At 29.1% G+C, this 16,503-nt stretch overlaps 1 protein-coding gene across 1 annotated transcript; it reads right to left on the bottom strand.

The window, feature by feature from the left end:
• Window positions 1-22: 22 nt before the first annotated feature.
• LOC130975455 (uncharacterized) lies at window positions 23-967 on the bottom strand. Its single transcript, XM_057900251.1, has one exon. The coding sequence runs from the start codon at window positions 965-967 to the stop codon at window positions 23-25; it is 945 nt and encodes a 314-aa protein (XP_057756234.1).
• Window positions 968-16,503: the final 15,536 nt, after the last annotated feature.

Below are 16,503 nucleotides of genomic sequence, written 5' to 3'. Positions count from 1 at the left end.
GATGTTTTCTATCAAATACTTCCTATGCTTTTGCTTTTGAATCCGATGGATGCTCAAGAACTCCTTTAAACTCGTGATCAAAATGCCATCGCATGTGAGATGCTGTGTTCATTGAAGCATAAAGTCTTCTTAAACGAGGTATAAGCGGTAAATAGTGCATTCGTTTCAAAGGCACTTGTTTACCCTTTTTACCTATCTTGTACCTTGGAGAATGACAAAATTTACATTCCTTTCTTGGTATATCATCCTCCTTGTAATACAGCATACAACCATTAATGCAACAATCAATTTTATTGCTTTCCATGCCAAGTTTCGATACTAGCTTCTTTGCTTCATAAAAATTGGAGACAAGTAAGTTATCCTTAGGAATCACTTCTCTCATAACTTTCACGAAATCATCAAAGATTTGTTGAGATACATTCCCTTTAGCTTTTATACTCAACATTTTAACTGCCATTGATAATTCTGAATGACTAACACATCCCTCAAATAATGGGCGCTGAGCAGACTGTAATAAATCATAAAATTTTTTAGCTTCTGCATTCGGAGGCTCTTCCATGTGTTCTTCAAATTGACTCATTAATTCTGGTCCAGCAGCATCAACCACCATAGATTCATATGAATTTCTTATTGGCACACTAACATGCGGAGAAGAACATGTGCCTTCTTGGTTATCATAATCTACATTCAAATGCAATGGACTCTCTCCATGTGAATCCCAACACCAGTATCTTGGCATGAAACCATATTTATATAAATCTAGTAAAACTTCATCCGGAGTTGAGAAAATTTTATTTTTATGTTTGTTGCAAGGACATCTAAGTAGACTGCCTTCAAGTACAAATTGAGATTGTTTTGTAACTGTATCAATAAATTGTCGAACACCATTGATAAATTCCTGTCGTAATCCTCCTCGGTTAGGCAAATTTCTATTGTACATCCACTTTCGATGATCTGGAATTTCCATATCTACATATAAAGTATATAATAATTTTCATAATCAATAATTGAGTATAAAACTAAAATTCTATAAATTCTAAAGAATTAAAAAAAATTGAGTATAAAACTAAAATTAAATTAAATAAATATAAAATAATTCAGTTGTGTTTGTATATAATATATAAAATAATTAGCACATAAATTTTCAAATGAATACACTAGCATGGTGGCATTCCTTATCCTTGCCTATTAAGAAGACATGGGTTCGAAACCCATTGCATGTCTCATACATAATGACAAAAAATTAAATATTATTTTAAAATAATACTAGTTAGTTATTTTTTATTCCCTTTCTTCCTCCTTTTTTTATTCTCTTTCTATCTTCTCTTCAATCGCAATTAGTTACCATCATATATTAGTTCATAATTATTACACTCAAAAGTGAATACTAATACGTAAAATTAAAAATAAAAAATATTTTTTTAACTAAATAAAAAATAAAAATAATACTAGTATATATATACACAAAAAAAAATTGAATTTTGATTTTTTATAGCATTTATAACTAAATCATATAATAATTTTGATCTATGAAAACTTTTATATATGTTTCCCTTTGTTTGCAAAATATATATCTTAGTAAAGTTTTTTTGTATGACAATATATAGCATCACCGTAACATCGAGATGCATATAATTAAATTGTTTTAATAAGTAGAGATTTTCATGAACCTTTAAATTTAATCTAAAAATTTATTGGTTAAATTAATCATAAGCTAGATACATATAGATTTTCATTATATAGATTTTCATTAAACATAAAGCATATAAGTAATGCTGAGAAGAAGAAAACGATAAACTAATACGTTTGTTTAGACACAAATTTATATTTGACATTAATTTAATGGAGAATATTAGAGAATTAAAATTTTTGTTTAATATAAAAATACAAAAATAGATAGTAAATAGTATTATTTTATAATATAAGATTAAACATTAAAAAAATGTTGACCACTTAAAAGTTTTTTTTTTTCAATTTTTTTATTAAAATTTAAAAAATGTTCTATCCGTAACATTTTAAAAAATATGAAAAAAATAAATTGTGTCACGCATACAAGAATATATAAATACTATAAAGAAAATAGAGAAAAATTACTTATTTAAGAGTCTCTAGTACGCGTTGTAAGATGGATTAGGGACTTATGAGTGTTGGATTGTCTGATGGAATGACGGGTGGGTACTTGACAAGGACACTCCGATGCTCAAGTAAGATGGATTTATGAAGTATATGTGTGTGGAATGAAGAACGTAACTGAAGAATCTCTGGCTTTCCTTTATATAATTCGAGACAATTATCTTATCTTATTTATCTTCTATTACTGTAAAAGGGATATTTAATTTCAAAATTTGATTTTGTTAAATATTTATCTTTAAATATTATTATATAACAAAAATTAAAAAATATAATTAATTTAAACATTTTTAAATTAATATTAAATATAATTTTTTTAAATATCTATCTTTTAGATAACAATATTTCATAACTTATTGAATATATTTTCGTCGTAATCTTATTCATGTTTAATTTGTTAGTGAAAATTAGATATAATTTTAATTTTAAAATTGTTATATAGTTATTCAAAGTCACTAATTTATTTTGCGCCAAAAAATTAAAACTTTACTCAGAACCGCCTTTTAGTTTCAGGGGATTTTAGTTTTTGAGTGCCTTCTCCCATGTATCACATCTAGGTTACCTTGTCAAAAATCCAACTTTCTTTATCAGAACTCTCAATTTTTGCTTCAAGGTCAGTTACGTTGATCTCCTCCCTCCTACTCCGTGCTCCCCCGCTCGTGCTTCGCGCTCCTTCTGCGTGCTCTGCCTCCCGTCTGTGGTCGCCGCTGGTGCTTCGCGCTCGCCGCTACAACCCTCACACTCTCAGGCCTTCAAACCTCTGATCTCAGACATCCACCATTCCAGCCTCCAATCCCGCACCTCAGACCACCTCCACCATCGTGACTCGCGCTTCAGGTAACAGCTTTCAATCGCGAACAACTGCTCTGCCTCCTGCATGTGGGCGCCTCCGCCGGTCTCAGAACCCGAACCCCCGCCAGCCTCATACACCACACCTGAGGCGACCTCCACCCTCTAGCTTCGCTGGATTGCCCTTGTTTTCTTCTTCTCTCTTTGCGTGCTCTGCCACTGCCAGGTTCTAATTTTTGTGAGTAGTGATTGTACTCAGCTTTGTTTCAAAAATTTCCTTTCTTCATTGTTAATTTCCTTTCTTCATTGTTTATTGTTAATTTCCTTTCTTCATTGCTAATTTTTGTGCATCCCACAGCTTGAGTTGGGTTTTTTTTCTTTATTTATGCATATTTTTCCTGTTGTTAATGTCAATTTTTCCTTTAATTAGTACAATCCTTTTACCTTCATCCTTAGAATAATTCTCCTTAATTTTCGGCAGCAAGCATTGCAGTCAACATTGATTCTCAAAATCATGCAACAATACTGCAAATATAAAAACATGGACTAAAATTAAAATCTATAAAATTATGCTTGAGGAATATGATCAATCAGCTCTTGATATACATTTGTGTATGTGAATAGAATAAAAAAAACTTACCTTTTCATCATGGGGTGGAATGATAGTACCCAGGATGTGGTTTTATTTGAGTAAGCCAAAAGGCATATAAATAGAAAAGAAGTTTTTAACAGCTTTGAGAATATGCATGTTCATACCATTTATCTTGTTTCAAACAATAAGATATTATTATATGTTCTTTCATTTGGAATTTGATTCTTAATTTGTTGTTGTTTATTTAGTGTGTTTTTTTACTTGTAGAAGTTTATAGGCAAAACATAACAAATAATTAATAGAAATGTAGAAGTGTGCCTGTGGTCTGGTTTTCAAACATAGTTTCCATGATGTTTTATGAGATTTACTATAGTTTTGATATATAAGGATATATTTTTAGCCTACCTTGTAGATTGTTTTGATACATAATGACAATGAAGTATTTGTGTGTGGTAATGGTAGTGTTTAAGTAAATGAAAGAGTGTGAATGATGATGAAGTGTTTGTGTGTGATCATATTTCTCTAAAAATAGATATGATGATATGATAAATGATTTTAAATTGTTAGCATTCTAACTGTATATCATTTTCGTATTCCTAATTTGAGTTACAATCAATACTCAATACTTCATTGAATTTAGAATGTCAAGTAGGGGTGCTGAACCAGAGGTCTAATTTCTTTCATTTTGAAAACAAGTTGTAATTACTAGTCTAGTATCCATAATGGTAGAAAACTAAAAAACTTATAAATAGGTCATAATTAATTATATTAATTTAGTTGATATTGTTAACTTGAAGCCACCGAGGTTCAGTGCTATGATGTGATTTGATGACATTTGTACTATTAGCATAATATTCAAAATGCTACTAAATGAAGAAAAAATTGAATTAAGAAAATGCTCCTATAAAAAGAAAGAAATGAATAAGAACGAATTAATAGGATACGAAAGAACTAAAAAAATTTATAGATAAGAGAAAAATAAAGAGAGATAATTAAATTATTAATTTCATACTTACCAATTATATTATATATTATCTCTATTATATTATCTCCCACTTCCATATGCTTCTTGGGGGAACCTTGCACGCAGTGAGTGTAGAGTAAGCTTTTTCTTCATTAGTTAATCTGTTTTGCTTCACTCTGTTGCACGCCAACACACACTGATATTTGATTTTCTACTTTTTAATTAAATGGCACTATATGGAATTGCTGATACTTAGCTTGGTCTGCTCCCTTTTCTGCATATAATATATGTGTATATGTATATGTATGCGACATAAATTTTGTTTATTCTTATTGATTGCTATTATCTTAAAGGAAAAATGCATATTTTCATATATGTGTATATCCTATTATGGCGCTTAGATTCCACTGATAATATGCAGATGCTACCAATTCTCTATATACTAATTAATTACTCTTATTTTATATATATATAGGTTTCGTGCCTTCAGCTATTATTGATTAAGAAATACTTAGTATATAATCCAATCAAATGTTTATAATTATTCATTTATGACCCTTTTTTTAGCATTCTCAACATTTTCTGTTAATCAAAAGCCATGCTATTTCTTCTTTTTTATTTTCTGGGTGATGAGTTATGAGTTGCACATGGTCCCAAGATTGTTAAAGAATTCAATTTCAGATATACATGTGGTGATGGCTCATTATTATACAGTAGATAGTAGATATTATAAACAGATTATATAAGGCTTCTCCATAAGTATAATTTTCCTTCTTGTATTGAATAGAATCATCCCTGTAGCCATGGATAACAGTAGCGATGTTCCAGCACGTGTTCAGGTTTGTGTAGGATCTACTACTACTATAATGTAATTTTTCACACATATATATTATCCTTGTTATGAATTTTTTAAAATGCTCATGTGTACATATATATTAGTAGTTTAGTACTAAAGCATAGTAGCACTTTATCTTACCTCCTAGTTGATTATTTTGGCAGTTAAGTATTATTTTACGTTGTTATTTTTTTTAATTCTTTGATGATGTACATGTTACTAAAATTTAACTGCAATGTCTTACTAATCAAATAAATCTTTGTTGTTTTAGATGTCAGGTTCTAAAAAAAAAATAAAAAACACTTGTCAATTAAAGTACAAAAGACTGGTAATAAAAAGGTGATTAGTGAACACAAAACTAAGTTTTCACACTCTAAGCCTACAAATCACGAGCTCCAGTTCCTTCACATGTATCTAAAAAGCCTTCAGCATTACCACCCTCTTCTTCCCAGCCACCACAAAAATTCAAGAGAAATTTACTATCTTCCCATGCCGATCATACACCATCACCAGCTGAATCACCATACTGTTCACCTATCCAACCTCAGTCATTTGATAATGCTCCTAATAATGAACGAAATTTACATCATGCTCACTCATCGGATGAAAATCATCACGATGAATCTCTTGCTCAAGAAGGTGAACTTGTCACTCAAGAAGGGCTGTTGAAAATAGAGCCTTTTGGCAATGAGTAAGTACAACAATCAGTTTTCTGTTTTAACATTCTCTCTATATTGTTTTTATTGTGAATACATGTGCAATTACTCATTATTTGAACTTCTTATAGGTTTAATCCATGTACTGCTGTTCGTCATGTAACAAATGCCATTAAAAGCAAATTTTCAGAATTCTGCCCTTCCTGGAGACATGCTAGTGAGCAAATGCGAGATTTGTGGTTTACTGAATTTAAAGTAAGTATTTATTATCATTTTTTTTGTTATTTTGATATTATACATAGTGGGTAATTCAATGTATATGTTTGTTTTCTTTTATAGAAAAATTGTATATGGGAACCTCAACACAATGCAAGAATTCGTCAAATTTTTGAGATTAAAGGGAGTGATCGATTAAGATCATTGATGAATCAGGAGAGACGCAATTATTCAAAAGACCCTAACCATGTACCAAAATATATTCCTGAACCCGTTTGGCGTCAACTATTACATTATTTTGCTACAGATTCGAAATTTAAGAACTGGTCAGCAGCAAATACTGTGAATTGAGCATCAAATGCTGAAAGTTCCATGCATACTGGTGGTTCCATATCTATGGGTGAACATGCACGCAGAATGGTAAGATAAAAAATAGTTTATTTATAGTCTTGTTCTTATTATTTTTGCAATGTTTTCTTATTCTTTTTTCTTTTCTATCGATTAAAACTGTTATATTATAGGAGAAAGCTACGGGAGTAAAATCTTCTCTAGAGGAGGTTTATACTAAATGCCACACCAAAAAAGACAAAAGTTGGATTGATGAAAGATCTGAGAAAGTCATTGTATGTGATACTAATTTGTTCTTCTTTTGTTTTTTAAACTGCTAATTTCACTATATGTTAGTATTTGTTCATGACATATTTAGTTGCGATTAACATGAATTGATTTTGTAGGGTGAATTCAAAAAGTGAAAGACAGAACTTTCTCAAGTAGCTTTATCCTTGGATAATGAGGAAGATGTTGAGGCATCTAAGAAAAGCCTAGATATACCAGATGATTATACTATTTGGAATGAAGTTGTGACAAGGGAAAAAGAAAGCTGCTTTTGGCTTAGGTTCTTTTGGTTTAGATCTCTCTTCAAAGTTGGATTCCAGAAATTGTTCAGAGACATCTAAAGACAATCTAATATTGAGCAAGAACTTCACATGTGGAAAGAAAAAGCAAAGGAGCAAGAAATGATCAATGAAGAGCAAAAGGTTTGTTGAAAGATGCTGAGCACAAGTTAAAAGATCAAGGACGTCAACTAAAAGTTCAACAGAAAAGAATTGGTTCTACTGAAAAGACAATTCATGCTTTGTATAAAAAGTTGAATCTCCCACTTCCTTCAACCTTGTCTGATCCTACGGAAGATGAGCTTGGGACAGGCTCTAGTGATGATAACATGAGTGATTGATATTGGAGTATATGTTTCTTCTGATTTAGATTAAGGAATTTTTAGGTGAATTAGTTAGTACGTTTATTTTATTCATGATATTGACCTTTTAAAGGCTTTCTTTGTTTTAGTTTAAGTATTTTTTTCTGATTTTAGTTTGATTACATTTATGGACAAAAGTATTTTAATAAATATTTTTTAACTCTTTTATGGTAATTAACTTTTTCATGATTTTATTATGTGTTTATAATTTCGATGATGTAATATGAAAAAATGATTATGATGGTCTTAATATAGAAAGCAAATCGAATATAATTTATTTTCTAAAATATTTATCTATTAAATAGCAATTATTTTGTATGAAAATTATTTGAAACATTATATTAAATTTGTAGAAAATTTGTGCGAAAATAATTTTTGGTTTTGTATGAAATTTGTTTCAAATACGTAAATTCTTTTAAATTAAATTTGTCTGAAATTTAATTGAAGAAAAATATTTGATTTGTTTAAAATTTGTTCGAAAAAAATTTGTTATATTTGACTAAATTCGTTAGAAATTTGTCTGAAATAAAGTATATTTTTTGTTTGAAATTTGTTTGAAATACGTTGTTTTTATGTTAGCTAATCTGTCTGAAATTCGTCTAAAATACATCATAATAGTTAGAAATCTAGCAGATAAATGCCTATTCGAAATCTGTCACAAAATCGTCTGAAAAGAATTTCGGACGAAATTTCAGACAAAATTTAAATTAGCAACAAGGCTTTTTGGGACAAAAAAAATTCGTCCCAAATTTGTTTGAAAGAAAAAATTTGTCCATAATTTGTTTGAAATTTATTTCAATTTCGTCTCAAAATTCGTCCGAAAAAGTCCTATTTCTAGTAGTGAATTATGTTCTCCATCTTATGCATTTTGGTTGAGGTGCTTGTAGCTTGTATGGAAATTATTAAATAATTTGTTGGTCTGTGATATATGTATCGTGTAGGGGATTCTGAACCTATGAAGATGTTTGAAAGAACAAATTTGACAAACAATCAACTCATTCATTATCGATGTGTCCCAATAAAAAAATGGTTGATCTTGATCGGTATTGCTTCTGGTTTCTCTGAGGTATGGTGCCTTGCATGTGTTATAGTAAGTAGGCAACTTGGTTAATTACATTCAAGCTATGCTTATGTTTTTTAATTTAATAGAGGAAGATCAACAAATTAAAGAAGCTGAGTTGTTAAGAAATCACAACAGCTCCATTTATTCTTCATGTTTGCTTTCTGCAAAAGCAATGTATCAATCATCAGAAGATACGCTCAAGCATTCCGAGCTGTAAGATTGCATTGAAAAACAGAAAGTCTACTTTAAGATGATTGATGTATTTGAACTGATAGACGAGGAATTTGAAGCAGTTGATAAACTGGGTGAAATGAAAAAGACGTGATCCAAGTGTAGCAGATAGAAAGTTGTTCTTTATTTAGCTAGTTGCATAGTAATGATATAACAATTTTTTAAACGATGTAGCCTCACCCCTCTAACAAAATATAGGGTTCTTGTATTATTTTTTGTTATGATGAATTCTTGATTCTATAGTATTGCAAATTGTATGAATAAGTTGAATGAATATTTTTATTCCTTTCATTTCATCTTAACATGATGACAAATTTATTGTTAATTATGTAGGATAAGCTTTTTTATTTGTCATTCACATGGCTTCTGTTAAAGTAACATCCATTTAGTATGAAAAAAAATATTCGGATGCTTGACAGAAATAACATCCATTTAAATCTTTACAAAAACAATTAGGTGTCTACACGAAGAAACATGCCGAGTAGAATTTAAAAAAAAAGGTCATGCAATTCTTAAACAAATACAGTCATCCACAACTGCAACACAAGAAAACTAGTAAAATATATAAAGAAACCTCCATTTAGTCTAAAGACAAAAGATGCTGCTGCTTAACAGAACAAAAAACTACTTGTATTTTGGCTAAAAAAATAAGTTACAAACACCAAGAAACCTGCTAAGGAATATTGGAGAACTTAAAAGACATTCACTTTCTAAAGAAAATAGAAGCATTCCTACTATTTAACATAGATAAACTCAGAACATATATGTAGAAACATCCATTTAGTAAGGTAAAGAAACATCCTAATTCCTAGCAAAAGCAACATCCATATAGATATTGACATTAACAAACTGGTATCTACACAAAGAAACCTGTCAAGTATGTTTATTACATAAATAGGCCATACAATGCTTAAAGAATTAGATACATCACAACTGCAACACAAGAATACTAGTAAAATATATAAAGAAACTTCTATTTAGTCTGAAGATGAAAGATGCTCCTGATTAACAAAACGAAAATCCACTTATATCTTGGCAAAAATGTAATGTACAAACACTAAGAAACCTGTCGAAGAATATTGAGAAATAGAAAAGACATTCACTACCTAAAGAAATAGAGGCATTCTCTACTAATTAACACATATAAACTCGAAACATATATTCAGAAACATCTATTTAGAAGGGTAAAAGAACATATATTCAGAAACATCCATTTAGTAGGGTAAAAGAACATCCTGCTGCATAATAGGAGCAACATCCACATGGATGTTGCCAAAAACAACCAGCTATCTGCATAAAAACATGTTGTGCATGGCCTAAAAGAGTAAATACTTTAAAAACAGTATCACAAGGTTGTTTCTGGGCTTGTTGTGGCGTACAGGATGGTCATCTAAAGCCGAAAGTAAATCAGCTTTCAATTCCTACCAATTGCACACAGGAACATTAAAACTCTAACAATTGCAACTTCTTTTTTCCTAATTTCAGTAACATCCAAGTTTCAATTACATCAAATCACCAAAATAAAGCAATTTAGAGAACAACATCCAGCAATTCATCAAATAATCCTTCGTATAAAACACCCTAATTGAAGATGTACATTTACAAAATCAATCAAGAACCATCCACATGCACGCTAGAACGAACATCTGTTTAATATGATCAGCAATATATAAACAGAAAATTTGTAGATAAAATGGCTCTATTTTACCATGTGTAGATAAATGAACCCTTTGTGTTTTTCTATTTAAATTGCAAACCACGCATATCGAATACAACACATTTGAGCATGTACATGTAGAGTAAACTAAGTAGTAATTAATCGCCTAAATTTGAACACCATCAAAGACACCAACACTTAAAATAAACAACATCTAACCTTTTTAATGGGAAACAAACGGAATTTTGTAGCAAAAAAACAGTCCAATTTAAAAAAACTACACAATCGAATATCCACACAGATGCAACTCAGCAAAATCCAACTCCTAAAGATAAAGCAACTTTCAATCTCTAATAATTACAAATAGGAACTTCGAAACTCTTAACAATTGCAACTTCCAATCCCTACTTTCAGCAACATCCAAGTTCCAATTGCATCAACTCACCAAAATTAAGCAATTTCGAGAACAACATCTAGTAATTCATCAAAATTTAATCTGTCGTAAAACACACCCTATTGAACATGTATATTCACAAAATCAATTAAGAATCATCCACTTACCTGTTACATCCGTTTACAGCCATTTGAGAATGCTTATAGAACTGAAGCCATCGACTGAACTGAAGGAGACCTGTCCATGCCTCCAGCAAGCAGGGATGGCCTTCACATGGCGGCGTTGAGTGTATCAGACAATAGACAACTGGTTGACGCAGATGATTGTTGTTGCATGCGCGGCGGAGACGTGACTGAAACCTCTAGAAGAGAGCCGCTGAGGATGCACCATCGTTGTTGGGAGGGTGCGCCGTCGCTGGGGATGCACCGCCGTCGGGGATGGTGCTCGCGGTGGGTGCTGCGCCGCCATGGGACAAGGTGTACGATGGCTTTGAGGTGGAGGGTGAGAACCGGTGGGAGTAGGTGTTGGGGTGAAATATTGAAATTTGAAAAATTAGGGTTATAGCGAGTAATTTGGGGGATGATTTTTGGTAAATTGGGCTTTGGGGTCCAGTCTAAAGAATGTTGTCAAAAGTTGGCTGATCCCACTCTTGGTTTCTTAGCAGAATTCTAATTAACAATATATTTATTATACTTTGATTCCGGACACCTAATATCCTACAGTGTTAATTGAATGAATGTTGGGTATGATTTAAATACTTGTAAAATTAATTATTAGTCAATATAAAATCCGTCAACTCTCAATAAAGAGTTTGAGCTCTATTATTACAATGACTGAGATGAATAAAATCTTGGCAAAGAAGATTGATTGAATGAGGAAATAAATTTCTTAGGTCATTCATAGTTCATTATAATAATGATAACAAGTTAGACTTTGACAATTAAATCATACTCTAAGAGTTAACCAAGAGCTGAAAAGATGGAAAGGATTATACTTTGTTGTTCTCGAGTTCTTAGTAAAAATATCTTACTTCATACAATGCAAATCGATAAAAACGCTACAAATGTTAGTCTTGATGTAGATACACATAACGCATTCGTATCATCAAAGGATAAATTTACTAGTGTACTTAGATATTTAGATCTAATCTATGTTACTTGAATAAAATTTAAATACAAAATAGATCTTTAGGATTTTTTCTTTTCTTCCGCTGTGTATTATGAACACATAATAATCCTTCAAAGATTAGTTATTAGAAATTGTATTTAGTTGATTTAGTTGATGCCATCGATCTGTTGATGTTGTCGGGAGAGCCTTGTGTACATGATGGTGGCAATGCCCTCCCCCTAACTTATAATTTTTATATAAAAAGTTCATTATTTATAATTTAGCCTCCCTCTAATTTTATTTTTTTTCTTCTCAACTTATACTTTTCATATTGCCCCCTCTAATTTAAAGTTCTAGCTCCGTACTTGGTTGATGACATTTATCTATTGATGAATTTAATCTAATTTTAATATGAATATGTATTGAGATCGTGATTGGTAAATGACTATAAGTATAATTGACTGTTAAAACTTTGTGATTATGAAATTTAAGATTCAATTGTTTAGAGAATTTTCAAATTTTTAAATAATTACGAAGTATGTTAGACTTAGGTGGAATTAGAGATTTAAAATCAGAAATTTCATTTATCAATCCACACATAAATTGTCATAGAATTTTGAGAGTTAGCCTCCAACACATAAATTATTACAAACTTTTAAAATTTAAATTTAAATATAAATCATCCTAGAATGTAACGTTAATATATAATCTAAAACACATCGTCTTAAAACGATTTATATATTAATAAGAATAGGAGATTTTTATTTTAAAAATTGATTAAAGAGAATTAAGTAATTTTGGGTCTCTTTATTTTAAGGTAAAAAATCCTCCAAAAAATATCACATAACATCTATCTTTATGTGTAGATATTTTTTCAATCTATATCTTAGAATCTCACTATAAATTTTATTTTACCATTTCTATTAGTAATTGTATAAGAAATTTTGTTTCTTTTTAAGAAACGCCCTGCCAAGAGAAAAAGAAGAGTTGGATTCTAATGGACCTTTTTATTTGGATCGCTGCCGCTACAGGAATCCTTAAATGTTTGTTATTAGCCAATATATTACTGTTTACATAAGATGATATTCAAATTTAAAAGACTTTTCTTTTTTTGTCATTATAAGCTTACACACCCTTCACTCACACACACTAACACTATGGACTTGAACCAAATACAACATTAAAGAGGCATACAGATATACTATCTATGCTAGGCCTTTGTTGCAAATATTTATTTAAGTAGATTAAGGAGTCAATTATTAACCAATCCATACAGAAATTGACAAATCTAATGGATCAAAGGCAAATATAGCCCAAAATCAGAATCAAAATTAGACCCTAGTGGAAGAAGAAAGGAAATAACCATGATAATTGGGCTTCGTGACCAGCCCATAGGCAGTATAATAGGATATTTTGAAAGTCAAATTTGGCCTTGATGAGAAAAAAAAAGGGTCAAATTTGGTCGTATACTAGGAAATAACCTACTTATTTTTGTTATTGGTAACATTGAACTTCTTACTTCTCCATTTATAGTAGTAATCTCCATGCTCCACGGCCAAGTGTTAATCTATACTACTAAAATATACTTCTCATTAGAAGTTTGTAACAATAATTCAGTGTTTGAAAAATATGTGTCACACCAAATAAGGCCCAGTTTTGGTAACTTTTTTTAAGAGGTACGTGGGTATTTTATTTTTATATTTAGGGAATAAAAAATTATATGTTTATATTTTTAAAATATTAAAAGTGTTTTTAAAAGTGCATTCTCATTTTTTATTATATTATATTTATTAAATTAATTTTAAATATTAAAATTTTTTATCAAATATGTTTTTTTATAATTTGTGTTTATTATATTATATTTATTAAATTAATTTTAAGTATTAAAAACTTTTATCAAATATATTTTTTATTAAACATAGCTATTATAATGTTTTAAAAATTTTATTTTGAAAATTTAATTTTAATAAGCTATTTTTAAAACGATAAAAAAATTTATTAAATTGAGCCTAAATTTCTAAAAGATTTTTCACATCAATTTTTTTCGTAAAGAATAATTAACCACATAACACTTAATTATGAGGTATAAGGCTTAATTTGATAAAGTTTTTTCTTTTTAAGAGGTGCTTGTATTTTTATAAAGTACGAATTTTTCATTTTGTATTTGGTAGGTCAAATAGACTATGTGTTTGTATTTGTAGCTTTTATAAGATAAGAATATTTTTTAAAATATCTAAATAAAATTTTTCAAGACTTTTTTGTTTTCATAAAAATTTAAAACTCTAATATAATCTCATATATTAATTAATTTCTAAATTTAATTCTTATATTTATATCTATTATAATATTTTCAAAATTTAAAAATTATTTTACTAAATACAATTATTATTACTTGTACTTATTAAACGTTATTTTTAATTTAATTTATTAGACATAAATATTATAATTTTTAAAAAAAATTATCTTTTAAAAATTAACTTTTATAAACTATTTTTAAAAAATAAAAACTTTAACAAACTAAATTTAATACCGACAGAAGTAGGACTTGTTTGAGTTATTTAAATGTTATACCTCTAATTTTATCTTTGGATATAACATACATAATAAAAAAATAAAACTAATATTATTTTTAAAATAGATTCTAATTAATAAAATAATCTAAATCTAAATAATTAAATAAAATTCTCAAATTATTCCTCCTAATATCTCTAGCTAAAACATACATGTCTTACATAAATCAATAATGTACCTTGTAAAATTCTATTCTGTCATATGCGACAGTTGTAATGTATTTTTTTTATTGAAGTCATACACTTTAACGAATTTAAATTTTTATTTTAAAAGATAAAATATAATCGCTCACTTTTGAATAATTTTTTTTAATTTTTTTAATTTTATCTATAAAATAAATAATAAAAAATCACACTTTAAAATAAAATTCAAAATGTAGTGAATCTAAATTCCATCCTCACACACTTTTTTTTTATATAGGTTCTATATATTCATTTCCTAGTCATAATTAGAATTTAAATCCCGATGTACCTTCCAGCAAGCATTCACAGATGTCACTAGACTAAACCACAAGTCGATTTATAGTGTACTTTGTTGAATTTGAATGGTGGACTTAAGGTTTGATTAATCCAAGAATGAAGATACTATAAGGTAGCGTTTGGTTACTGAGACATAGACACTGAGACATAGACATAGTAGTACACGGTGATACATGTCTACTGTTTGGTTTGGTGAGACATAAATTTTTGAAAGACACGGATGGACACGGAGACACTAAATTTGTGTACCTCCAATTTGGTGAGACACTGAGACACAACTTGTGAGACACTAATTTTTTACTCTTTTACCCTTATTGAGTTTTTAAAATTTGTCTTCTTATCTTCCCAAATCTTTTTTTTTTCTCTTTCTCTTTTAGATTCTACAACTAAATTTACTTTTCTATTTTTTCAAAAAAAATTTGTACATTAATTTTTTTATTTATTTAAATTTTGATTAATCTTTGATAAATTCTGAACTTTAATTTTCTATTTTTTCAAGAACAATTATATATTTAATATTTAAATGATAATTTAGATGGTATTAGAAGAAATAAAAAATTATTAGAAGAAATAAAAATTTAATGGTGATGACATGCATTGTTTGGGATAATAGGTGTATTGTAATAGTGGTAAAACTTGTGGTTGAATGAAGGATAATTCAGTCTTTTTTAAATATATGTGTCTTATTTCTTATTTTTGCCAAACACAATATATAGACACAAATATTTTATGTCCATGTCTTTAATGTCTGTGTCTCTGTGTCTATGTCTTATCAAATACATCAACCAAACGGAGCCTAAAAGCATTACATGGACATACCCAGGGTCTATGTCTTATCAAATACATCAACCAAACGGAGCCTAAAAGCATTACATGGACATATCCCAGGCATGAAATGAGATAAAGAGAGAGGATTATCAGTCTATGGGCCTCTAGGCCCAAAAGGCCCAATTCAAGTAAGAAAATTCGTTGTCAATGTGTATAATGGCACTATGAAGTTTGGAGTCTATGGCTGTCCATTCATTCTTTTCCCACTAACCAAGAAGATGCTTGGCCGAATCAATATGTATAATGGAGAATGTTAAGCCATCATTTTAATTAAAAAAGAAACAATTGACAGTTAATACTTAGTAAGTATTTGTTTAAATTAAAAAATGTTAAGTTATCTTATATTTGTGTATGTATAAGGGCAAGATATACTCTAGTTTTGCCACAAATTATTATTTCACTTCAACAAACAAAATTTAAGCTTAAATTAATAAAGAATAAAGTACTTTTTAAATACTTAATATTGAACTTAGTCTTAATTTTTTTAATATTTAAAATATTTTATTTTTATTACAAACATCTTATTTTATCTTATTTTAATCCTCTAATTAATTTTTTTTTCTAAAAATATCCCTTTTCGTTATAATCTTCTAGATAGCAACAATAATCATAATAATAGATTTCTAATGGCCACAATTATGTTTTTAGCAATATGAGAATGAAAATAATAACAAAATAAAAAGAAAGTAGGATAATGATAGAAAAAAAATATTAATTTTGATTAGAGGACAATAAT

The sequence above is a fragment of the Arachis stenosperma genome, chromosome 4, assembly GCF_014773155.1.
Source record: "Arachis stenosperma cultivar V10309 chromosome 4, arast.V10309.gnm1.PFL2, whole genome shotgun sequence".
Taxonomy (NCBI): Eukaryota; Viridiplantae; Streptophyta; class Magnoliopsida; order Fabales; family Fabaceae; genus Arachis; species Arachis stenosperma.
Note: the sequence above shows the minus strand (reverse complement) of the source record. Positions and strands in the feature narration are given on the sequence as shown.